General features: G+C 44.9%; 2 protein-coding genes and 2 pseudogenes across 11 annotated transcripts; all 4 read right to left on the bottom strand.

The window, feature by feature from the left end:
- Nucleotides 1–238: 238 nt before the first annotated feature.
- LOC125512698 (putative pentatricopeptide repeat-containing protein At3g25970) lies at nt 239–3,056 on the bottom strand. Its single transcript, XM_048677796.1, has 2 exons — nt 684–3,056; nt 239–559 (listed from the first exon to the last, which is right to left on the bottom strand). Coding segments are annotated over exons 1-2 (2,085 nt in total). The 5' UTR covers nt 2,767–3,056; the 3' UTR covers nt 239–557.
- A 1,414-nt stretch (nt 3,057–4,470) lies between these two features.
- LOC125512700 lies at nt 4,471–7,177 on the bottom strand (annotated as a pseudogene).
- A 607-nt stretch (nt 7,178–7,784) lies between these two features.
- On the bottom strand, nt 7,785–16,807 carry LOC125512696 (putative disease resistance protein RGA3). Of its 10 annotated transcripts, none has more exons than XM_048677792.1 (7): nt 16,581–16,805; nt 15,126–15,440; nt 13,861–15,014; nt 11,503–13,654; nt 8,816–9,811; nt 8,489–8,710; nt 7,785–8,200 (listed from the first exon to the last, which is right to left on the bottom strand). In XM_048677792.1, exons 3-6 carry the CDS (start codon nt 14,899–14,901, stop codon nt 8,586–8,588), a joined length of 4,314 nt encoding a protein of 1,437 aa, XP_048533749.1. In that variant the 5' UTR covers nt 14,902–15,014; nt 15,126–15,440; nt 16,581–16,805; the 3' UTR covers nt 7,785–8,200; nt 8,489–8,585. The 10 variants fall into 10 exon arrangements, with proteins under 10 accessions (XP_048533749.1, XP_048533750.1, XP_048533751.1 ...); XM_048677793.1 differs by having other exon boundaries at nt 8,489–8,707; XM_048677794.1 differs by having other exon boundaries at nt 8,489–8,701.
- Nucleotides 16,808–18,606: 1,799 nt separating this feature from the next.
- Nucleotides 18,607–25,349, bottom strand: LOC125515214 (annotated as a pseudogene).
- Nucleotides 25,350–26,001: the final 652 nt, after the last annotated feature.

The raw sequence follows: 26,001 nt of genomic DNA, 5'->3' as shown, positions 1-26,001 counted from the left end.
TCAATGGAGAAGCAGGAATCCAAATGTTAGAATACAATCAGCAGGTCATTCTTACTTCTTGTCATGGTTTGTATCATAGTGATCTTTCCAGTTTGCAACTACTCAATATGTTTAAGATCAGAGATCTGTAGGATCATTTGCTTATAAAGGAAGTCCCCGCTTTAGGGGAAGTACAATAACAGACTAGAACTATTTTTTTGTTTGGAATAGACTGGAACATAGGCAGGGAGATATTGACTTCACTACAATTGACATTTATTTAGAAAAATCCATTTGTAGAATGGATAGTACCACCAATGGAAAGGCCGGGGTTTCAAGAGTTGTTCAATAGAGAAGATATAAGTATAAACAAATCATATCCAATGAAAAATTACAACTGAATTTTAACATGAATTTTCCAAAGCACACAAAACAGATGACCTTTCATATATTGACACAGCGGTCTTCACTGCCACTAGCAATCAGAGCAGATGAATGTGCATCCACAGAATATACAAGAGAAGTGTGCTCAATCATCTCCAACAGGGGCTGGCTGGTTAATGCCCATAATTTGATAGTTCTGTGGCCAACCAAAATATCATGTGTGTGAATAAACTGACGGCGGTTATAAACTCGAAGAGCAGAATTGCGGCAAATAAATGTAAAATGATAATGATAAAAATATTAAGAGGCAAATTGCTCACAGCAGTCGATGGCTCCAGTTGTTTCTTGATGCACAGGCTGCACAGGAAAATTGTGAAGCAACAAACTCAACATCTCATATATTTCATCCATCCTTGGGTGCGATCCATCCTCTGCATTGAAAGAGTGCACCTCATTCTTCACCTCGATCCAGCTCCAACCAGGGACTTTGCTTAATCCTTTATTCTTCATTTCCTTCTGCACGATTGCTCTATCACTCCACATCCCAAGACCAGAATACATGCTGGAGAGGAGAACATAGGTGGAGTGCTGTCTAGGTTCTGCCTCCAATAGATGGCTGGCCACATCACTCGCTAGTTCCATATCCCCATGGATTCTGCAAGCACCTAATAGGGTCATCCACACCATGGCGTCTGGTTCAAATGGCATAGAGTCAATAAGCTCTCTTGCTTTGTCAAGCTGCCCAGCCCTCCCATACAGATCAATGCCGCATGCATAATGCTCCATCCGAAGAGGAATTCCATACCTATTTTCCATCGTATTGAGGATTTCTGAACCTTCATCCACAAGACCAGCATGACTGCAGGCAGTAATCAGGCCAACAAATGTAATATGATCCAAAGGAACCTTAAGCTCCAGCATCTGATTGAAGAGGCTGCGCACGGCCTGGGCCTGTCCATGCTGCGCATAACCAAACATCATAGAGTTCCATGGCACCGAGCTACTCTTGTCTGCCTCCTCAAAAGACTTCATTGCATCATCAAGAACACCACTCTTAGAATACATGAAGATCAGCGAGCTGGAAACAAAATTGTTGGAGGCAAAACCAGAATGGGTGACTAAACCGTGTATTTGTCTACCTAGCCTAAGTAAAGCAAGGTCTGAGCATGAACGCAGGGCAGCAGAGAATGCATACTCGTCAGTTCTAATATTTTCTGACTGCACACATCTGAAGAATCTCAAGGCATCAGCACTCAAGCCGTGCTGCGAATACCCAGTTAACATAGAATTCCAGGAGACGGTGTCCTTGAGCAGCAAGGGATCAAAGCACTTATATGCATCTTCCATCATGCAGTTCTCACTAAATCTAGTGTACATGGCAATTAGAGCATTGCAAACATGCGTAACTCCTTCAAAGCCATTCTTGATCACCAGACCATGAATTACTGTCCCTCCCTGATCACGATGCTCCGCGCACGCACTTATGATACTTGTGAAACTATACATGTCAGGCTGCACTCCACCCGCTCGCATCATGTTAGCAAAGAATCCCATCGCCTCATGCTCCATCCCATGGGAAGCGTAAGCTCCAAGCATTGCGTTCCATGAGATCAAATCCCTTCTGTTCCCAATTTCATCAAAGATCCTTCTAGAATTTGCCAGGGCCCCACATTGTGAGTAGGCAGTGATTGCTGCATTCAACACTATCAAACCCAATGCCGATCCATATTTGACAATCTTCCCATGCAGCTGATGCATCAAGAAATGACTGGAGTCATCGACCGCTGTGAGCAACGCCGCGAATGTTGCCTCATCAGGAAGCAACCCCTCCCTCTCCATCTCAACAAACAGCCGAACTGCTGGAGCAACCTTCCCAGACTCCACATAACCAGCAACGAGGGCGTTCCAAGAAACAGTGTTCCGCTCCGGCATTCCATCGAACACCCGACGAGCATCCCTCTTGCGGCCACATTTGGCATACATGTGAAGCAATGCGGTCGCAGCAAAGACATTGTCGGCCAGGATAGCTTTGACGATGAGCGAGTGCAGCTGGGCGCCGAGAGCAGGGCAGCCCACGGCAGCAGCGGAGCGGAGAGTGGGGCCGAGGGCGAAGGTGTTGGCGGCGAGTCCCTGCTCGTGCATGGCTTGGAAGATGCGGTATGCAGCGGAATGCGCGCCGGCGGAGACGTGCGCGGTGAGGAGGGAGTTCCAGGAGGCGGCGTCCGGGCGGGGTATTTGGTCGAACACCTGGCGCGCGGCGACGAGGCCGAGCGGGGAGAGGGAGTATGCGGTGAGGAGCTGGTTCCAGGGCGTGGGGGAAGTGACGCCTGACTTGAGCAGCGTGGCGTGGGATTTAGCGGCAACGGCGGCGGCGATGGTGAGAGGGTAGCGGCGCGCGGGCATTTCTTCTCTACCTCCCACCGCACGCAGCTGACCGTGCCGCCTCCGTCGTCAGGCGACAGGGCACGACACCGCGCGGCCCGTCGTCCATGCGAGCGCCGCACGGTGGATAGGAGCGGGCGGAGCAAGTCGCCGGGAGGGAGGATAGAAGCGGACGGAGGAGCAAGGGACGCCGGCGGTGTGGAAGAGAGCAGACGTGTAGCCTGGGCCGCCGTTGAGAGGGCCGAGCCTTCTTTCTTCGGCCGACCTGGGCCTGGGCTGGAGGGAGGTGGCGACCACCGCGAGTGGCGTCAAATATTGGCTGCCCAAAGCATGATTTTTCTTGTTTTCAGAAATTTTGTAAAAAAACAAAAAGAACTTGAAAATTATTGTTAAACAAGTTTAAGACTTGATTTTTAAAAAATAAGTTCGTCGCTTATTAATAGAAATATTTTCTATATTTTGAAGATGTTCACCGTATTGTAAAAGTTTGTCGTGTATGTAAAAGATATTCACCGTTTATTGAAATAATATTTATGTATAAAAATGTGTTTAAAAGTAAAATAAAGGAATAAAACGGAAATAGAATTCTGCAAAAATCAAAAAAAAGAAGAAAGCAAAAAGAAAAAAGAACAAAACCCAAAAGAACCAATAAAAAACTGAAGAAAAAGGACATATAAAATAAAGTGTAAATGTTCGGCCCAAACACACATGCGCCTGTGTGTTTCACCGTCAATTTGACACTTAAGGCGTCAAATATGATTGACCCACTATACCTGGATGTTTTTAGTCCCACGTCGCCAATTTGATAAGATTTTCACCCCTACGTAAATGTTTGCTCGAGACTAGTATCACCAAGTAGCAAATAGAGGTATATTTTAGAGTAAACAAATCTAGGGTATAGTATAAATTATAAGGTCTAGGGTTACATGGGCTAGCTATGCCCCAGGGTGGAGGGTAGGGGCCGAACAGTGCCTGACGCGACAACCAAGGGCTAGGGTAGGGACAGGGTATGCCCAACCGAAAAGCCACGGCGAGAGTATAGTGGGGAACTACAACCCTAAGGGAAAAAATTCTTCCAAGGGAGTTTGGGAGTTCTTGGTCCAACTATGGGCAACATCAATAGAAGAATTAAAGTGAGCATGGGAAGAAATAGTTATTAAGAAAGTGAAGAAGAAAAGTTACGACAACATTATTATTTTTCTCTATCTGTATGTTAACATTGTAAAAATATCTAGTTGTAATTAATTGCACATTAGTTATCCATTCCAGACCGCAAAAATTAAGCGCGTGCATGCTATAGGTCTGAGCTCGGTACGGTGGAGGAGGAACGCGCGGGAACCACTGTCCTCATGATTCAATAACATGTAGAAGAGAATCCCTTTTAAGAAGGTCCAAAACTTCCTCCAGTCCTGATGTGGTACTAAACTTCCCACCACCTAATCAGGACACCCACATAGGCCTTTAGAGGTTTTTTTGTAATTGTTTTATACGCCTAAAGCCATCTATATTTCAACAATTTTCACTTGTTATGTGCCGACTGCCATTTTAAATAGTTGTTTTTACTTGTGAGGCCAGAAGGTGGCTTGCAAATGCTATATTTTAAAGGAAAAAATGCCCATATGTTGGTACGCACAGCTTATACATAGAGTAGGAGATTGATTTTTTCTTTCTCTCATCTGTCCTGATCTTTAATTGAGTGGAACCCATAATTTGATAGTTCTGTGGCCAACCAAAATATCATGTGTGTGAATAAACTGACGGCGGTTATAAACTCGAAGAGCAGAATTGCGGCAAATAAATGTAAAATGATAATGATAAAAATATTAAGAGGCAAATTGCTCACAGCAGTCGATGGCTCCAGTTGTTTCTTGATGCACAGGCTGCACAGGAAAATTGTGAAGCAACAAACTCAACATCTCATATATTTCATCCATCCTTGGGTGCGATCCATCCTCTGCATTGAAAGAGTGCACCTCATTCTTCACCTCGATCCAGCTCCAACCAGGGACTTTGCTTAATCCTTTATTCTTCATTTCCTTCTGCACGATTGCTCTATCACTCCACATCCCAAGACCAGAATACATGCTGGAGAGGAGAACATAGGTGGAGTGCTGTCTAGGTTCTGCCTCCAATAGATGGCTGGCCACATCACTCGCTAGTTCCATATCCCCATGGATTCTGCAAGCACCTAATAGGGTCATCCACACCATGGCGTCTGGTTCAAATGGCATAGAGTCAATAAGCTCTCTTGCTTTGTCAAGCTGCCCAGCCCTCCCATACAGATCAATGCCGCATGCATAATGCTCCATCCGAAGAGGAATTCCATACCTATTTTCCATCGTATTGAGGATTTCTGAACCTTCATCCACAAGACCAGCATGACTGCAGGCAGTAATCAGGCCAACAAATGTAATATGATCCAAAGGAACCTTAAGCTCCAGCATCTGATTGAAGAGGCTGCGCACGGCCTGGGCCTGTCCATGCTGCGCATAACCAAACATCATAGAGTTCCATGGCACCGAGCTACTCTTGTCTGCCTCCTCAAAAGACTTCATTGCATCATCAAGAACACCACTCTTAGAATACATGAAGATCAGCGAGCTGGAAACAAAATTGTTGGAGGCAAAACCAGAATGGGTGACTAAACCGTGTATTTGTCTACCTAGCCTAAGTAAAGCAAGGTCTGAGCATGAACGCAGGGCAGCAGAGAATGCATACTCGTCAGTTCTAATATTTTCTGACTGCACACATCTGAAGAATCTCAAGGCATCAGCACCATACTTTTAAAGCGCGGGCGAAGGAGTTTAGCGGAAGGAAAATTGGCAGCGAAATTATAGGAAGGAAGGCCGCGATCTCCGGCGAAATTGGCGCAATCGCCCGCGATTTTGGGAAGGAAGCAAATCGCGGGGAAGATTCTGAACCGCTATAGCGGTAATTTCGCCCGTGATTTAAAAGTATATATGATCAGCACTCAAACCGTGCTGTGAATACCCAGTTAACATAGAATTCCAGGAGACAGTGTCCTTGAGCAGCAAGGAGTCAAAGCACTTGTATGCATCCTCCATCATGCAGTTCTCACTAAATCTAGTGTACATGGCAATTAGAGCATTGCAAACAGGCGTGACTCCTTCGAAGCCATTCTTGATCACCAAACCATGAATTACTGTCCCTCCGTGGTCGCGATGCTCCGCGCACGCACTTATGATACTTGTGAAACTATACATGTCAGGCTGAACTCCACTCGCCTGCATCATGGTAACAAAGAATCCCATTGCCTCCTGCTCCATCCCATGGGAAGCGTGAGCTGCAAGCATTGCGTTCCATGATATCAAATCCCGTCTGTCCCCAATTTCATCAAAGATCCTTCTACAATTTACCAGGGCCCCACACTGCGAGTAGGCAGTGATTGCTGCATTCAACACTATCAAGCCCAACGCTGATCCATATTTGACAATCTTCCCATGCAGCTGGTCCATCAAGAAGCAACTCGAGTCATCGACCACTGTGAGCAACACGGCGAATGTTGCCTCGTCTGGACGTAACCCCTCCCTTTCCATCTCAACAAACAGCTGAACTGCTGGAGCAACCTTCCCAGATTCCACGTAACCGGCAACGAGGGCGTTCCAAGAAACGGTGTTCCGTTCCGGCATTCCGTCGAACACCTGACGAGCGTCCCTCCTGCGGCCACATCTGGCATACATGTGAAGCAATGCGGTCGCAGCGAAGATGTTATCGGAAAGGCCGGCTTTGACGGTGAGCGAGTGCAGCTGGGCGCCGAGAGGAGGCGGCACGCGGCGGGGTGCGCGCCGGCGGAGACATAAGCGGTGAGGAGGGAGTTCCAGGAGGCAGCGTCCGGGCGGGGGATTTGGTCGAACACCTGGCGCGCGGGCGCGGCGACGAGGCCGAGTGGGGTGAGGGAGTAGGCGGTGAGGAGCTGGTTCCAGGGCGTTGGGGAGGTGACGCCGGACTTGAGCAGCGTGGCGTGGGATTTAGCGGCGGCGATGGTGAGGTGGTGGCTGCTGCGGCGGAGTTGGCGCGCGGGCATTTTTCTTGCGTTTTCCGGATGGGGAATTTGACCTCTAAACCCAACTTACTTCGCACTTCGACAGTTTGAGGCGCCCATCTCGCCACCCCCGTGGAAACCGCTGCCCAGTTCGCCGCCGTGTGCAGTCGGCGGGAGCCGACTCGCCGCCTCCGTGGACGCCCCACCGCACGCAGCTCACGGGTCGTCAGGCAACAGGGCACGTCAGCGCGCGGCCCGCCTTTCTCACCTTCCTCTCTCTTTCTTCCATGTGAACGCCGCACGAAGGATAGGAACGGGCGGAGGAAGTGGGCGGGAGGGAGGATAGAAGCGGACGGAGGAGCGAGGGACGCCGGCGGCGTGGAAGAGAGCAGAGACGTTGCCGGGGACGGGGTTACGCTTTTTTTTTTTGAGACAAGGTTACGCCTTTCTCCAGCCGATCTGGGCCTGGGCTGGAAGGAGGTGGGCAAATACCCCCAAGCTCGACCGAATAACCTTAGTTTTTTTTTGAGAAATTTTATTAAAAAACTAGGAAAATTCGAAAACATTTTCTTGAAAAATATCGTTAGAACAAGTTTATTTAAAAAATCATCCTTTATTAATAAAATGTCTGTCAAAAATTGAAAATGTTCATCGTGTTGTAAAAAGATGTCATGTATTATAAAATATTCACCACTTATTTGAATATGTTTATGTATAAAGATATGTTTATAAAGATGAAAAGGAAAGAAGAAAACGGAAAAGTGAAATCAAAAGATGGAAGAAACAGAAGAAAACCAGAAAAAAGTACAAAAACCAAAAAGGAAAAACCAAATGATCCAAGAAAAAAGACATAGAAACCCGACTATAAATGGTTGACACACCAACATTAATTTTCTTAACATATATATATAGGCATGCAGTGTGTTACCGCCCAAAAATGCAGAGAGCAAGAGATTTATTTATTTATTTTTTGGTCGTCTGTCCCGGCCTTTCATTGATTGGAATTTTATGTGCAGACTGATGTAGAAGCAAAATGTTTCAAGGAGAATAGATCAGTGATGATAATGGCAGTTTCAGAAAAGATACTGAAGCTGATTCAACAAATGATAGCAAGGCTGACTCATGCCGATTCTTCCTATCTAAAGCAATCCTACAAAGGCTAGGTTATAGGAGCTAAAGAGAATGTATATTCTCTAGTCGAGGAACATGCAGAAGAGATTCACCATCATCGGTACTCCCTATATCCATATATATAGGGCCTAATATGTATTTTGAGATTTACATTGAGCACAACATCTTTGCCAAATAGATAGGTGACCAATTATTTTTAAAACAAACGTTGAACTTCAATTCATTAGCACTCTCAGAGCAGTCTCTGGCTCCATTGCACCTTTGATTTTGCATCGTGCATTCAAAAGCTCCAACCAGCAGGATGAAGTGCTTCACTTCTACCTGATCAGACCAAGGTTTTGATTATTCAGATATACGACCATGCAATAGGGTTTAACATATCAATTATTCTTAGTATAGCTGCTAATTTTATTATCCAGATCACAGATCTTATTCAATATACCATCAATTAAGGCACTTGTCAGCAGAGAGGGAAATACACAAGACTCTCAGTTAATAGCTACTGATGTTTTGCTTAGCACACAGCTAACAGTTGAATCAGTTACCTTTCTTCTGGGGTTATGTAATTGATATAAAGCCAGGGGAGTTTAGTTAAAGATTCTCACATACCTATAAGAAGGGAGTTTTGCGATATTGCTGGATCGAGAGAATACATGACTCGAATCACAGCATGCTAGAGAATTTCTTTTAGATAATGACCACTTGCTTAGCAATCTGTTCTTCTCTGCGCTTCTTGTTCCTTGTCTTCATCTCCTGAGCCACTAGGAGTCTGGGATAATGATGAGCTTCTGGATAATGATGCAGCTAATTCTTCGTCCTCCTCTGTATCTACTGAGCCAACTAATGAGATGAAGGAGGGAAACAACAGGAGGAGATAAATATGGAAAATTAGTAGACAGAACGACAAAACGAACAAATTAAGATGTGTTAATTCACCTCCTGATTCAGATGACCTTCCAATCAAGAAGTGTTGTAACAGCATATCCCTTACCCTGACGGCATCTTCATTTTTCAACCGGCGAACATTCTCAGTGTTCTGCACTGCTGCATCCTCCTCCATATCTATGACTATGTTATGCAACATGCAGAAGGCACAGATAATCTTAGACATAGTTTCCGGATTGACCGGCCACCACGCATCTCCCTGCAGGTACTTCCATGTATCTTGGAACCACGCCAGCGCCTTTGGCGCGCAGGTTGTGGCTGCAGAGTGTCTCCTATTGAACTCTACCTTGGAGTCTGAGAGGTCTTCCTGGTAAGGTGTGATTAGCCATGAGAGAAGAGGGTATCCTGCATCACCAATTATGTATTCCCTGACTTCTGACCCATCTAATGCTGCCTTCAGCTTGCTGCCATTCAGCCAATCACGCTTCTCGCACCCATCAAAGATTTCAGAGTCATGCAAAATGCTCAACTGGGTCATGCTATCTGCCAATTCCAACCAAATGTTCATGAACCTTGTCTCTGTATCAACGACGACTTGCATTTGAATGCTGCCATTTTTCTCATGGTCGCGGTTTGGTCCAAATGGGATGTGAGTTGTATATATAACACCGCAACAGTTATGCATATTGTAGATCTTGCCAAACATGGATTTGATCTTATCCATTTTACTGGAGTCTGGCCAGCACAAGTGGTGCCTTGCTCGTTTGAACACAGCATCAATAAACCTCTCAGTTACCGACAAGATGATTGACTTGTTTACATCAACAGAGGATCCTAAAGTCTCTGGTGGCTCGCTAGAGTACAACATTCTTAGAGCAATGGCCACTCGATCTTCCAGGCAGAGTACCCTCCCGTCGACAAAGGTATACCTGTTCATATCTTCCAATGACGGCACACACACCAAGCTGCAGATGTAGCTAAAGGTTTTTCTTGTCATTCTGAAGATTGATTCAAATCTTTGTGTGTCCTCAAAAGAAGATAAGGTTCCTGCATAAGAAGAAAGCCGAAAAGTGATTATAAAATCCATTTCTTGCAAAGCAAGAGCTAAAATGTGAGGAGTTGAAATTTTGGGATCCAGAAATGACATCTGAGCAGGGGAAGTAGGGGACAAATGAGAACAAAAGAAACTTAGCAAATGAGGGACTCCAGCCAAATCAGAGTGAATTGCAAAAAACCACCACATTTGAAGTTCAGTTCTGGAATTGCCACCACATTCCTTGGGCGTCGCAAAAATCCACCATTTTCCGCTAATTTTCTCAATAAACACTTATGACCGATTTAAGCAGAATTAATCTGATTTCTGACATGTCGGGCCCATTGGTCAGATCCACGTGGCACTAAATGATCAACACAGACGGCATTGACTGTTAAGTCAAACGATTGCCCACCTGTCAGGGTTCCATCCCACCCAACCCATCCCCTCCCTCCCGTAGTGGCCAAGCAGCCGCCGCCTCCTGCGCACACAACCACGCCGGCCAAGCCCCGACGACCTCGCCGCCGACATTGCGCTCCCCTCATCTTCCCCTGCTCGCTTGCTCCCCTCCCTACCCATACCATGGCCATGGCTAGAGGGGCGTTGCATCGACCCCTCAACCTTCTCCCTCTTATTGTCCTTCTCAGCGCCGGCGAGATCCACCGCCCCGCTTCCCGTCCTGCGGGGCACCACACCGGATCCAGAGGCTCCCGCAACGCGCCTCCCCTGCCCCGATGAGCTCCACCCTCCTCCTATATGGCGCGTGGAGAGTCGGTTCCCTGCTCATGTCATCAGGTCGCCTTCTCCGTTGTCCGGCTTGACGCGCACTGGGTCCAGGTGATGTTGGAGCGGCCATGGCCGTGGCAGGCGGGATTGGAATTCACCTACCTCCGCCTCGGGCAGATGTAGCTAGAGAAGGGTGGACGCCGTGGAACTGGGAGCCGCCGGAGCGGCCACCTCCACCATGGCGCCAGGACGAGGTCGAGGCAGCAGTGGTGCGAGAAGGCCGCCACATTTGGGGAAGACGGCCGCCACTAGGGAGTTGTCCGCCACCTCTGCCTCCTTGCTGTTCTGCGTGTCGGCCATCTCCACAGCGCCGGAGCCGTCGTCGTACTGCTGCTGCTCCCATCCTCGGGCCAGTGGTGACACGTTCAATTTTAGGGGCCCAATTGTAATCTATTTTGTTTTAGGATGCATTGTGCAATTTTTCAGGGACCCTTCTGTCAGTTTAATTGATGACTGATGGACCCCATGTCTAATGTAACAGTCAACAAACACAATGGACCGTTTATGCATGTCAGAGCTTATAGATGGGCCCAACATGTCAGTAATGTCATTAAAATGACCTAAATACGTGATAAGTGTTTATTGAGAAAATTAGCAAGGAAAGTGGTGGAGTTTTGGGGCGCCCAAGGAATGTGGTGGCAATTCCGGCACTGAACTTCTAATGTGGTGGTTTTTTTACAATTCGCCAAGTCAGGAAGTAGCATTGGTCAACAAATAACCACTACAAACAAAAGAAAAGCCATTCATCTATTTTCTTAGAGAAAAAGCTAGCAATACATCTATGTTGACATTACTAACAAGTGTTTGTTGTCCAATAAAACTCCAACATACTGACGTAAGGTAGAAAACAAACAGGTAAAAACAACAAGAATAAATAGACAAATTAAGATGAACGAGCAATGCTAAGTTTCTGTAATACCTCTGGACATGAAAGAGCGGCTGACATTTGTCTCCAAGTTGTAGGGATTAGCTGTGTACAGGACAAACCATTTTCTTGGAGTATCTCCTTCCTGTGCATATGCCTTGACATGCTCAACATGGCTGAACTTGTCCCACAAAGGACCAGATTGCCCGGCGGCTATGGAAGCGAGCAGTGCTAGGCTGCAGTAGAGCTCCAAATGCCTTGCATTTATACCTCTCATGTATTCTGGGAGTGTCTCCATGTCTAAATCCACGAGCACGAGAGTCTGGAGTGCAGGAACACCTTCTAGCAACTTCACCTTTGAGCAGTTCTTGATGGTAAGCTTCTTTAGTCTGGGGAGATTAGTGATCCTCTCTAGGTCAAGGCCTCCAGCCACTTCCAGCTCGACCAGAGATCCGAAGTTCTCTAGAGAGCTGAGACCCTGGACTTGTTGTATGGGCAATACATTCAAAGCTCTTGCCTGGTAGGCAAGGCCCGGAGGAAGACGCCGCAATTTACAGCTAATTAGCGCAAGATTCTGTAAGACAGGAAAGGCTTGCACTTGCTCCTCCCACTCCCACTCTTCCCATTCCACCATTCCCGCTAAATTCATCACATGCAATCTCGGAAATGCGATAACCACCTGGGAAGGACGAGGGCTGTGCTGATGGTAGGATTGCAGGAAATCTGGTCCAACACGCTTGATGGCTGGAGCACGGTTGATCTGAATGAACTCCAAATAAGGGAGCTGACATAAGCCATCAGGAAGCTGTGTGCAGCAAGCCAGGTCGTCAATCATCAAAGTTCTCAAGCTCTTTAGGGGCACAGCTGATGATGACATCATCCACCTTGGGAGCCATCGGCCAAAATATCCTTCAATGGCAAGATATTCTAACCTGGGCGGAGGGCAGAGCTCATCAAACACCTTCTCTATTCGTTGTTGCTCTTCCTCAGAGACCATATCTTCCTCTCTAATCAGCCCATTGTCACCCAATATACTACTGCATGTTAAGTCTAGGTTGGTAAGATGCACCTTCTCACCAAGCTTTGCCTTTGCTGCAGACGAGGAAGTAGTTAAATTCTCTAACCCCTGTATTCCAACATGCTTGAGCCGATAAAGAGGGCCCAACTCTTCCACACTGCACCACTCACCATCTATCCGAGCTGGAAACCCATGTATTATCCTCAAATTTGTCAGACCACAGAACCCCCTAGGTATGCCACTTATACTTGTTTTATTGAAGTTAAGATACCTTAGCTTCCATAACTTTACAATGCTATGTGGAAGTTCCACAAATTGCTGGCATCCTCTAAGGTTAATGTACTGCAAAAATTTCATCTTACCAATGCTATCTGGCAGACAAGATATATCAGAGTTCTGTAAGGACAAGTACCGCAGGTGCTTGAATTCATGCAAAGATTCTACCAATCTAACATCATGTGCAGAATCAATATGTAGTGTCCGTAGACATGGAAAATGAACCAATGAATCACTAGACTTCATATTTATATGGCCAACTGATATTAGTGTTCTCAATGTCTTTTGTGCTTCTAAAGAACTCCAGTCTAGCCCATCTGATTCTGATGCTTTGCTTTCAAGAGATAATCGAAGAAATTTATGTGCACTAAGTTTACTATCAATATTAGTTTCTCCACCGAGAGCTGTCAATGCCTCATCTCTAGCCACAAATTGAGCAAATGAGCGCACAACATCATGCATGTTGCAGACACATTGATCAAGGTACTGTGCATTTGGCTCTATAAGGTTCCTCAGTATCAGCTCCTTATAGTACTTGCTCCCTAATTCTTCTAAGTCGTCTGAGGGTCCATGAAGAAATCCTTCGCTAATCCACATGCCAATTATGTCATCTCTTCCAAACAATGCAGTTTTGGGGAGAAGGGAGTAGCATAGAAAGCATTGCTTGATGCAAGAAGGTAAATCTTCATAGCTTAAATGTACTGCATGGTTTAGCACTTCAGGCATTCCAGATACTGACCATATGGAATCATCCAGAACCATCTCCCAGTCACGGCGCTTATTGTCCTTTTGACACAAGAGTCCTCCCATTACTTTAACAGCAAGAGGCAAACCATCACATTTCGCTATAATTTTCAGCCCAATATCCTTGAGCGTATCAACTTCATGTTCATTTATTTCACTTGAGACTATCTGCAAGCAGTTTTAACTGACAGTCAATAAGGAGAAGTTTGCATTTGTTTTAAATAAACTGCAGTTACTCAGAGGCTAGTGTCAAATTGTTATGGGTTCATCTTGTAATCTCAAAGAATAACAAAAGTGTGTGTTCAATTATTATATTTCTACTCCAAGTTAAGGAACTAGCAATTACTACTGATGAATGGAGTTCAGTTATATACCTGTTTTTTGAGCAATAACCAGGCATCCTCCTCCCCTAATTTGTCGATGTGGTGGTAAGGAAGCACAGCTTTCATCCCTCGGGCAACTCTTTCATCTCTAGTAGTGACAAGGACTCGACTACCTTGGGCGACAACATTAGCCAATGGTATTTCAAGGATATCACCCCATGCTCCGTGGCTCCACACATCATCTAGCACCAGCAATAGCTTTTTCCCTGTCAAGGCAGTACTAAGGATTGGCTGAAGCACAGCCAACGCCTTTTCACCTCCGTGTATGCCCCCTGCGAGCGTGATGATTGTCCTGAGCAACTCAACCTTATCAATGTTCTGGTTGATGCTCAACCATATCGTCTTGTCAAACTCGTCCTTAACGGTTTCATCACTGAAGACCTTCTGGGCAAGGGTGGTCTTACCGATCCCGCCTACGCCAACAATAGCGACCACCATGATGTTGGTATTTCCCTCCTTTTCAGTCAGCATGATCTCAACCAGCTTTCTGGTGTCCTCTTCAATCTTCTCCCCAACTACACCCAACCGATCAAACCCTCCTGAGGTCTCACGGCTGGTATTACCAGAATTAGATGTTTGCACCTTGCTGCTACGATCCTCGTAGGCACTAAGATTGATGAAGCTGAAAGCAGTGCTTTGCTCCTTGATGGTGTCGAGCCTCTTGTTGAGCGCCTTGATGCGGGTGCCGATGTCGTGGGCATGGGAGGGATTCCGCATGCAAAAGAGCAAGGGGTTGAAGCACCACATATCTAAAGTGTACGGACGGCGCTCCATGGCCTTGAGCTGGCAGAGGTCAAGTATATCAGCAACTTCATACATGGCACGCTTGAGCTCGCCCACCCACTCTTGCACGCTCTTGTCGGTGATGTTTCTCTTGTCAGCATCGGCGAGGAAGTTTTTGAGGTCCCTAAGTTTAATGTCCATCTTGTCGATCTCCCGTCTGAATCCAAGCAGCATGTGCACCTCTTCCCTCGCCATCTCCGTTAGCATGTTTAGCACATAGGACGCAAAAGCATCTAGGACCATCGCCATGTTTTCTACGTTTCTGCTGTAACAAATTTGAACCACATATCATATCTTCCCTGCCACTCGTTGCAGCTGATGATTGCCAGCCAAAATTATTGAAAAAAGGCAGCACTAGAATCCTAACATAGGCAGATGAGGAACGAGTTATAATTCATAAGCATGGGCAAGCTACCTAGATGGACAGATGCAAGCAAAATCATCTGAACATAAAGAGAGAGATGCAAAATTACCTTCAAGGTGGATGGATGTTGGGTCCTGCTCTAATTCCTCTGGAGCAACTCGTAGTACACCAGTACTGGTGAAGGGCTAACAAGGACGAGGCACTGTGTCTATATATATATAAGCCAAAGGGAAAATATATAATTAGTTCTCTAACCCTGTCATGTTACTGGATTAAATGCAACTTGTATGGAATTAAACATAACTTCCACATCGTGATCAACGGATCCATCCGCACGCGTTGAGCCTTGGATTATTCAGCAGACCAGCCTGTTAGCTGGCAGCTAAGCTAGCCGATGAATGGTACGATACAATTGATGCCGCGTCTGATGTTAAGAAACACCAACACAATTAGCTGTACCTAGATATATCCGTCTCTTATTAAAGATTGTGCAGGGAAGGAAAGGCATAAACCAGGACCCAGGAACATCCTGGTATTTTCCGGAAGCAAGTGCTGTGCAGCTGAAAAATTGGCTGTTTGTTTGGAAGCTAGCCAGAACCAAAAGACAGTTTGTGCTTCAATATCATAGTTTCACAGTAGCCTAACTTGCTGCACAATGTACTACCTTATACTATAATAAAGGCCTTTCTGATGGGTTAACTAGCACTAAATGTCGCCATCTTCTATGGATATCTTGAGGCCTGGCAGTTTCCTAAGACTTCTTACAAGGTCGACCATTGGCCGGCATAACCTAGGTTAGGTTTCGATGCCCTGCCTTGTGCGATATACTACTGGCACCCGATATATATGAACTGCGTAGTGTAGTGAATGAGGCAATATTATCAGGGCTGTAGAAATTGAAGACTGAAGATCCCTGAGTCAATTTCTGTAAGATCGTCAATCAGTCACTGTCAGTGTCATCCTTGGTGGAATCAAAATGAGTTCTGTTACTGGGCCTAACAATGATTTGTGTTGCTTACAAGTAATTCAGAGATGTGTACTGCCAGTGAACTTGGGTACATGTAAATACAGTATGATGCTGGAACTGAATTAGACAGACGCTCTCACCAAGCACAGCAAATACGGATGCACTGTACCAAACAAAAAAAATGTGCAGATTCCAAAATTACTACTAGCAAAATTAGGGATCAAAGAGTGAATGGAAGAAACTGAGGGCCTCTTTGATTCATAGGATTGCAAAAACACAGGAATAGGGAAAACGTAGGATTGGAATGGCATGTCCATTGGATCCCTATAGGATTTGAGTTTGTTTGATTGTGTCACGGGAAAAACAAAGGATTTCTTTCAAGAGGTTGGAGTGGATGTTAGAATTCCTGTAAAATGTAGTACAAATGAATCCTTAGCAAAAAATCCTACAGGATTCAATCCTACGCATCAAACGATCAACGTAGGAAAAATTCCTAAGGATTCTAATCCTTCAAAGATCCTATGAAAATCCTTTGAATCAAAGAGACCCTGAATGGGAATGGGGCCTGGGTGCGGATGTGGTGGATCCAGGACGTACACTGACCGGGGCGGCGCCGGTGGACGACGGAGAAGACGGCCGCGCTGCCCCTGCCACCTGTTCGTCGGGCAGCTCCACCGGCGCCCACCACCTCACGGCGGAGCACCCCCCATCGCGCTGCACAGCAGCGAATCTCCTGTCGCGGCGGCATGGCGGCGCCTGCGCACAACCATCCATCCAACCAGAGAGTCGCTCCGACGGACACGCCAGCGACCTTTCCCCGGTCGTCGGGCCCGAAAAGGCCAAGCCCAGCCACAGCCATGATGGCCCAAACCCAACGAGGCCCATTGCCACTGCTCCAACAAAGAGGCAGGCCGCGACGAGCGAGACACAGTGCAGGCTCGCCTCAAGCAGCGACTAGAACGGGCCGGCCCAGCGGGTAACGCAGGCCTGCAGCCTTTTCTTCTTTTGTTTCGTATCTATACACATATAAAAAGCCCCAAAGGGCTAGATCCAACAAAACAGCCATCAAATATTATAGATCCAACGACTTATATCGCTTTCATGGTGAGCGATAAACATGTTTGCAATTTATAACATGTCAAATATAGAATATCCATGTAATTACGCATAATTGATATCCTACCTAATACTATTAACATTCAATTGATTTTCTGGCTAATATTTAAATGCATTTAATTTTCTACCTTAATATCAACATGCATTGCACGTACGAATTCACTAGTGTAATACCCAAAAACACTTAAAAAATATTAGTCATGCATTTAAGAAATGTCAAATGTGTATTAATTTTTTTTCTCATGTATACGAAAAATGTATGCCAAAAAATATACAATTTGTATGAAAAGAGTCGATCATGTATTTAAAAAATTGTTAATCAAGCATTTTAAAAATGTTGAAAGTGTATAAAAAATGTTTCTCATGTATAGAAAATTATTTACAAAAACTATAAATATGTATGAAAACAATATTTCTCATGTATTGAACTTTTTTAGCGTGTATACAAATGTTAATCATGTACTTGAAATTTTTCAAACATGTATAGGAATTATTTTTCTTGTGTATACGAAAAGGTTTACAAGAAAAAAAGGTAGAAATCAAACAAATATCTGGAAAAATATAAATGTGTATGAAAACAATGTTGATGTCATCCGCAAAAAAAAAAACAATGTTGATGTATGTTAGTTTGAAAAATGATATTATATTGTGGGATGGAGGCAGTACTTCAAAAATCGTTAATGTGTTTAAGAAAAATGTTTCTGATGTATATGAATAACGTACAATCTGTATGAATAAAAGTAGACATCAAAACATATTTTTGAAAAAAAGTCATTTATTCGAAAAATGTACATTGTGTGTGAAAATATGTTTACCGTTGTTAATAAAATGTTCACGCGTATTTGAGAAAATGTTGACCATATATTCAAAAAAGTGTTCAAAACAAGTGTTTAAGAAAAAAATGTACATTGTTTATTAAAAAATGTTTAGTGTGTACCAGCAAAATGTCTCACATGTACATTACACTGTGGACTGATAAAAATAGATATGTGTTGAATAAAAAAGTAACCAATTAAAACCAACAAAGAAACAAAGAGAAATGAATAAAAGCAATGAAAACTGAAAAATAAACAAAATAAAACAAAAAAAGGAGAACCAAAGGAAAAAAATGAAAATAAAAATCAATGAAAACCGAGATGGAAAAAATGAGCTTTAGAAATCGTAGGAAAGAAGAAAAGAAAAAATTCCAATGAAAACCAAGCAAGAAACTGAGAAAACCGGTTAAATAGCAAAAGAAAAAACAAAAAAAATCGAAAAAAACTTGAGAAACAAAGAAAACTGAAAAAACAGAAAGGAAATAATGAAAGAAAACTGGATGACAACCAGAGAATGGCACACGACGGATCAAGCGAACAAGAAAGAGTGAACAGAAACAAAAACAAAAAAGGGCCAACAATAGAGGAAAAACCTTCAGCGAGACGAGAGCTATTCTCGCTACCGCAATCCGCTGGTCGAGGGATCATGGTGACCTGCTGGAGGCCAGAGCTAAAGATAGCCCACCAATAGATGTTTTGTAAATTCCACAGCTACATTGCCATTTTAAAGCTTGTCGCCGATACACAAAGTTCAGACTGCTTAACAAAACTCGTCTGTGCCAAACAGACAGATGACAAGAAATACAAAATGTTGTGTTCAGTTCATGTTTGCAGCATCGATGTAATCTTTGGCTCCATTGCGACGCCGACTCTTTCATGCATTCAAAAGCTCCAACCAGCAGGATGTCGGCTTCCCTTCCACCTGATCAAATCAAGGTTTTATTTGTATCAGTATTTTTCATCTTTGAGGATCGCGTAGCTGCTAATATTTTTTGTTCACATTCCCCGTGCTATCGAATGAATCATGATTAAAGCAATTGTCAATACTGAATGGGAAATACATAAGGGTCGCAGCTTATAGCTACAGAGAGGGAAATACGTTGCTCATAGGTAAGTCAATTATTTTCCTTTCGTAGTTATGTAATTAATATATAACAAAGGGAATTTATCACCTAAAGGTTATCACTAACAGCCATATCAGAGAAAATGAACCAGGAAAAAGAGAACTTGTATATTGCTGTAATCGAACGAATAACAAGACTTTTAAGCACAGACTGCAGTGTACCTAGAATGAAGCTGGCAGAAAGAAAAAAATTCAGTTAATGATCCCCTAAGCCTGATGCACCTACCTCATGGTCCTTCTGTGGATCTTGTAAACAGATGAAGGATGGAAACAACAGGAGGAATAAATATGAGAAATTAGTGGACAGAGTAACTAGATGAAAAAATTGAGATGTACTAAGAGGACTTGTGTTAATTCACCTCCTGATTCGGATGACATTCTGGCCAAATGCTAGAGAGGTTCATGCTACCTGTCAATGTCAACCAAATGTTTGTGAACCTTATCTCTGGATCAACGATGACTTGCATTATAACACTGCAATTATTCTCACTGTCGCGGGTTGGTCCAAATGGGATGCGAGTTGTACATATAACACAGAAGCAGTTATTCATATTGTGGATCTTGTCAAACATGGATTTGATTTTATCCTTTTCACTGGAGTCTGGCCAAAGCAAGTGATGCTTTGCTCGATCGCACAACACAGCAACAAAGCTCTCAGTTACCAACAAGACGGTTGACTCGTTCACACCAACAGTGGATCCTATCGTCTCCGGTGGCTCACTAGAGTACAACCTTCTGAGAACAATGGCTACTAGATCTTGTAAAGACAGCTCCCTCCCATCAGCAAAGGTGTAGCATGTCATATAATTCAATTCCAGACTCACCAAGCTGCAGATATACCTAAAGGTTCTTCTTGTCATTTTGAAGGCAGACTCAAATGTTTGCGCATCCTCCAAAGAAAATAAGGTTCCTGCATGAGAAGAATTGAAGAAAACAGTAAAGTAATTACACACTCGAGAACTTGCAAGGCAACAGCTCTGCTGTGACGGTGTTAATATGGAACAGATACTATTTAGCAACGTGAGAGAGCAGCCAAATCGGAAAGTAGCATTCGTCAACAGTAACCAATACAAAATGATTAGAAGCCAGTCATCTGTTTTTTACAGAAAAAGGTAGTAATGTCAATGTTGACATTAGTACCATGTTTTTTGTTGACCTACTCTGGAAGGATGCATTCAAGAGAATGAGAATAAAGAGAATATATTCAGAGTCCAACCTATGGATCTAGTTAGAAAATAAATCAAATAAACAGAGCACACAAACAAATTAAGATAAATGAGCAATGCCAATTTACCTCTATACATCAAAGCAGAGCTGCTGACATTTGTCTCCAAGTTGTAAGGATTAGTTGTGTACAATGCATACCATTTCCTTGGATTATCTCCTTCATGTGCATATGCCTTGACATGCTCAATATGGCTGAACTTGTCCCACTCAAGTCCAGATTGTGCCACTGTCATGGAAGCAAGCAGCGCCAGGCTGCAGTAGAGCTCCAAACGTCTTGGGTTTATACTTCCCATGTATTCTGGGAGTGTCTCCATGTAGTCGTCCTCGAGCATGAGCCTCTGTAGTGCAGGAACACCCTCCAGCACCTTCAACTTTGGGCAGCGGGTGATGGTAAGCTTCTGCAGTCTGGGGAGATTAGTGATTCTCTCCAAGTGGAAGTTTTCAATTACTTGCAGCTCGATCAGGGAAGCAATGTTCTCTAGAGAGATGAGACCCTTGACCTGCTGTACGGATAATACCTTCAAAGCCCTTGCCTGGGAGGCAAGGCCAGGAGGAAGACGCTTCAAATTGCATTCAAACAGAATAAGCTCAGTCAGGGCAGGAAAGGCTTGCACTTGCTACTCCCACTTCCACTCCTCCCATTCCACCAAGCCCATTAACTTCATCGTGTGCAATTTTGAAATGAAACCACATGTGAAGGATGAAGATTCTGGTGATGATATGACTGCAGGAATTCATGTCCAACACGCTTGATAGCTGGGGCACGGTCGACCTGAAGGAACTCCAAATAAGGGAGGTGACACAAGCCATCAGGAAGTTGTGTGCACCAAGCCAGATCTTCAGCCATCAGAATCCTCAAGTTCTTGAGGGGCATATCTGATGATGACATCATCCACCTTGGGTGCCTTCTTCCAAAATATCCTTCAATGACAAGATAATTTAAGCTGGGAGGAGGGCAGAGCTTGTCAAACACCTTCTTGATTCATTGGTTCTCTTCTTCAATCAGCCAGTCATCCCCCAATCTACTACCACAGGTTAAGCATAGGTTGGTAAGATGCACCTTCTCAACAAGCTTTGCCTTTGCTGCGAATGAGGAATCAGTTACATTCTCCAACCCCTGTATTTCAAGATACTTGAGCCGAGAAAGAGGGCCCAACTCTTCCAAACTGCACCAATCACCATCCACCCGGGCCGGAAATCCATTTACATTCCTCAAATTTGTCAGAACACAGAAGCCCCTAGGTATGCCATTTATACTTGTTTTCTGGAAGTTAAGGTACCTTAGGTGTCCTAACTTTACAATGCTATGCGGAAGATCCACAAATTGTTGGCATCCTCTCAGGCTAATGTACTGCAAGAATTTCATTTTACCAATGCTTTCTGGAAGACTGCATATATCAGACCGTTCCAAAGACAAGTACCTCAAGTGCTTGAATTCATGCAAAGATTCAACCAGCGCAGCATGCGCAGACTCTATATGCAGAGTCCGCAGACATGAAAAATGAACCAATGAATTACCAGGCTTCACATTTATACGGCCAACTGATATTAGTGTTCTCAGTGTGGTTTGCGCTTGTAAAGAACTCCAGTCTAACCCATCTGATCCTGATGCTTTGCTTTCTAGCGACAACCGAAGAAACTTATGTGCACTAAGTTTACTAACAATATTACTTTCTCCACTGTGAGCTGCTAGTGCCTCATCTCTAGCCACAAATTGAGCAAACGAGCGAATGACATCATGCATGTTGCAAAATGATTGATCAATGTACTTTGAATCTGGCTCTATAAGGTTCCTCTGTATCAATTCCTTATAGTACTTTCTTCCTAATTCTTCTAAGTCGTCTGAGGGTCCATGTAGAAATCCTTCACTAATCCACATGCCAATTATGTCCTCTCTAAGAAACTTTGCAGCTTTAGGGAGAAGGGAATAGCATAGAAAGCATTGTTTGATGCAAGAAGGTAAATATTCATAGCTCAAATATACTGCATGGTTTAGCTCTTTGGGCATTCCAGATACTGACCATATAGAATCATCCAGAACCATCTTCCAGTCACTGTGTTGATTATCCTTCTGACACAAGAGTCCTCCCATTACTTTGATAGCAAGAGGCAAGCCATCACATTTTGCTACAATTTGCAAGCCAATATCCTTGAGCATATCTATCTCATGTATATCAGTCACACTTGAGACTATCTATAAAAAATTTAAACCAATCGATTCAGTACAGAGCGGGCTGTCTTAAAAGAAAAATGGTGGTCTATTAGCAGCAAGCGGAAATTAAGGTTCAGTTAATAATAAGCTCATGAAGAAAGGAAACTAATGAGAGATCAGTCAATCTGTCAATGAACTACCTAAACTGAATTTGTGAAGTGGATGAATCGCTAACCGGGGAGGTCTCTGTCAACAAGGATACCTAAAACGTGAATGAATAACATCATAACATATGCTACATGCTCACCCAAACAAGGTGCTATCTACTTTCCTTTTAACCAAGATGCTTAGTTTGTATACAATTACAAACCAAATTCTGTATTTAATTATGTCCATGAATATTACAGTGGGTGGCTAGTTGAGGTGGTTGTACCCAACCATAGTTTTTGAAACCGAATCGGTGAGGCTGTCGGTTCAGTTCAGCGGTCAAACTGCTGGTTCGCCAGTTTAGGGCTCCTTTGATTCATGGGATTTCCATAGAATTTCATAGGATTGTGATCCTATGGATTTTTTTTTCCTGTGATAGGTGCTTGATTTGCAGGAATTTCCCTGGTCTATTTTATAGGAAATTTTCCATGAGGTCGGAACTTTTTAAAAGAATCCTGTGATTTTCCTATGCTGCCATCAAACACCCACTTGTGTCAATTCCTCTGTTTTTCGATTCCATAGAATTCAAATGGGCAGGGTATACCAAACCTCCATTTTTCCTATCTTATGAATCGAAGGAGCCCTTATTGTCCTGTTTTTTAGGCCATAAAAAAATTATGTTTTGTGTACTAATGCTGTAGATGTCAAATAAGCTCATTCTCTTCTACGTGACAAGAAAGCAGGCCAACCGAATTGGTTATTGGGCCAAACCTGGAAGCTTTGGCCTGTTACGGTTTATCCCCGGTTAGCATAACAACCGCCCAATTCGACGATAGCAAGACATGAGTGGTGGCTTCCTTAATCTTGAATTTTCAATATATATGCTTTCTCACAATCTGGACTTGCCAAATAAGCATAATTAGTGACGATGCATGGAGTTTGGCTATGTACCTGTTTCTTGAGCAATGACCAGGCATCCTCCTCCTTCAATTTGTCAACGTGGTGGTAGGGAAGCACAGCTTTCATCCCTCGAGCAACTCTCTCATCTCTAGTAGTGAGGAGGACCCTACTACCTCGAACCAGAGTATTAGCCAAGGGTATTGCAAGCACATCACCCCATGCTTCGTGACACCACACATCATCTAGCACCAGCAAATAGCTTCTTCCCTGTCAGGGCAGTAGTGAGAATTGGCTGAAGCACAGCCAACCGCTTTTTCACCAGTGTTTTCCCCCAGCAAGGGTGATGATTGTCCTGAGCAGCTCAACCCTGTCGAAGTCCTGGTTGATGCTCAACCATATTGTGTTATCAAACTCGGCCTTCACGGTTTCGTCATTGAAGACCTTCTGGGCAAGAGTGGTCTTACCTATGCCGCCGACACCAACAATGGCAACAACCATGATGTTGGCGTTGCCCTCTTTTTCAGTCAACATGATCTCAACCAGCTTTCTTGTGTCTTCTTCGATCTTCTCCCCGACTATACCCGACCGATCGAACTCCCGTGATGTCTCACGGCTGGTATTTCCAGAATGAGAAGCGTGCACCTTGCTGCTACGGTCCTCGTATGAACCAAGATTGATGAAACTGAAAGCAGCGCTTCGCTCCTTGATGGTGTCGAGCCTCTTGTTCAGACCCTTGATGCGGGTGGCGATGTCGTGGGCATGGGAGGGATTCCGCATGCAAAAGAGCAAGGGATTGAAGCACCCGACATCCACAGTGGATGAACCACGCTCCATGGCCTTGAGCTGACAGACGTCGAGTATGTCGGCAGCTTCGTACATGGCGCGCTTGAGCTGGCCCACCCACTCTTGCACGGTCTTGTCTGTGATGTTCCTTCTGTCAGCATCGGCAAGGAAGTTCTTGAGATCCCCAAGCTTAACATCCATCTTGTCGATATCATCTCTGACTCCAAGCAGCATGTGCACTTCCTCCTTGACCATCTCCGTGAGCATATTTTGCACATAGTATGCAAAGGCGTCTAGGATCATCGCCATTTTTGCTGCGTCGTGGCTACAGATTAAGCAGAGTCAGCTATGGATGAACCACAAAAGCAAAAGCTGAGAGACCCGATACTGCTGTCAGCTGGGGTTCACCAGTTAGATTTTTTTCCCCTGCACTTCAACTTTCCCCAATCTCACGCCGTCGTCACCCAGACCCAGATGCGTTCCGCCCGGCGCGCCAGCTCCCCAACCGCGCCCGTCCGTCAGCCACCGCCAAGGCGCCGCAACCCAACGTCGTGACCTGCGTTGCATCCACCACGGCCAGTTAGCCGAGAGTAAAATTCAGATAAAGTTCACCGCCGAAGCAGCGTGATGCGACTCAATCAATCAATTCAAGCTCACGTCTGGGCTTTGGGCGCCGGGTGGGGAGGCCGTCCTTGTCGACGGCGAGCGGGTACTCGGGGCAGTCGATGTCCTCCGGCCGGCAAACTGACGGCAGCCGCGATAAACCAGCGCGTGGTACTCCTCCAACAACGGCCCCGTCAGTCGTCAGAGCGCCGCCGGCTCCGCTTCAAGAAAATGAAACTCCGGCCGGAGCACCTCCCACCGTCCCACGCCTGCGCCTCCGCCTCCTTTCTCCGAGATCCGAGACTGGGTCCTCACGATTTGCAGCGGGGCAGTTGGATTTGGGCTGGATCTTGATCTATCTCCTGCTGATTTGGATCGGCTTTGTGTCTGGTGTGGGGCGCGCGGAGATGGTCAGATGGCATGGGGGGTCACATGAAAGTTAGCCGGGGAGCTGCTCCAACCATACTTCACAAGTCAACGACGGCTCAAGCAACTCCAACGCGCCGACCCGATTTTATCCTTTTTATTGTCCGTTTTAAATCGGTCAAGCAGACGGGTGTGTCTTTTTTTTTAAGTCAGCCATGCGCCTACGAAGAAGGATATTTTTTTAGGACGACGATAACTACCACACGTGTGGTATATTCGACATGCGCCCATACACCATGTGTGTTGTGCGCAGTAAGCAGCCCACACAGGCTGTGTGTGGGCGGATATTAAAATTGCCCACACGGATGGGCGTGGCTATTTCGTGCCACACGTCCAACAAGTATTACTCACTCCACCCCACACGTGTGGTACGAAACGAAAATGGCCATACGTCCTGGCGCAGATACGTTAGGTACCCGCGAGATGACGATTTAGTTGCCATCCTGATTGGCAGATGTAGTTATCCGGAATGGCAAGTGTAGTTGTAAAAGTATAGCAACTCTATCTGTTTTGTTTAACTATAGTTGCCATATACCCCATAATTTATGGTAGTTGTCACGTGTAATCAAACCGTAGTTGCCGTGTGTGATTAACTACTTGCCACATATGGTCAAACAGTAGTTGCCATGTGTGTTTACCTAGTTGCCACGTGCGGTCCAACCATAGTTGACATGTATGGTTAATCACATATGTCATGTGTGTTTATCTGGTTGTCATGTACGCGGA

This window comes from Triticum urartu, chromosome 6, assembly GCF_003073215.2.
Source record: "Triticum urartu cultivar G1812 chromosome 6, Tu2.1, whole genome shotgun sequence".
Taxonomy (NCBI): Eukaryota; Viridiplantae; Streptophyta; class Magnoliopsida; order Poales; family Poaceae; genus Triticum; species Triticum urartu.
The sequence above is the reverse complement of the archived record's forward strand: the minus strand, read 5'-3'. Positions and strand labels throughout refer to the sequence as shown.

Coding starts and splice junctions, on each gene's coding strand:
- LOC125512698 (XM_048677796.1), bottom strand. CDS start 2,766: ATGCCCGCGCGCCGCTACCCTCTCACCATCGCCGCCGCCGTTGCCGCT.
- LOC125512696 (XM_048677791.1), bottom strand. CDS start 14,901: ATGGCGATGGTCCTAGATGCTTTTGCGTCCTATGTGCTAAACATGCTA. Junction 13,655..13,860: donor GGTTATTGCTCAAAAAACAG/GTATATAACTGA, acceptor AACTGCTTGCAG/ATAGTCTCAAGTGAAATAAA. Junction 9,812..11,502: donor CCGCTCTTTCATGTCCAGAG/GTATTACAGAAA, acceptor CTTCTTATGCAG/GAACCTTATCTTCTTTTGAG.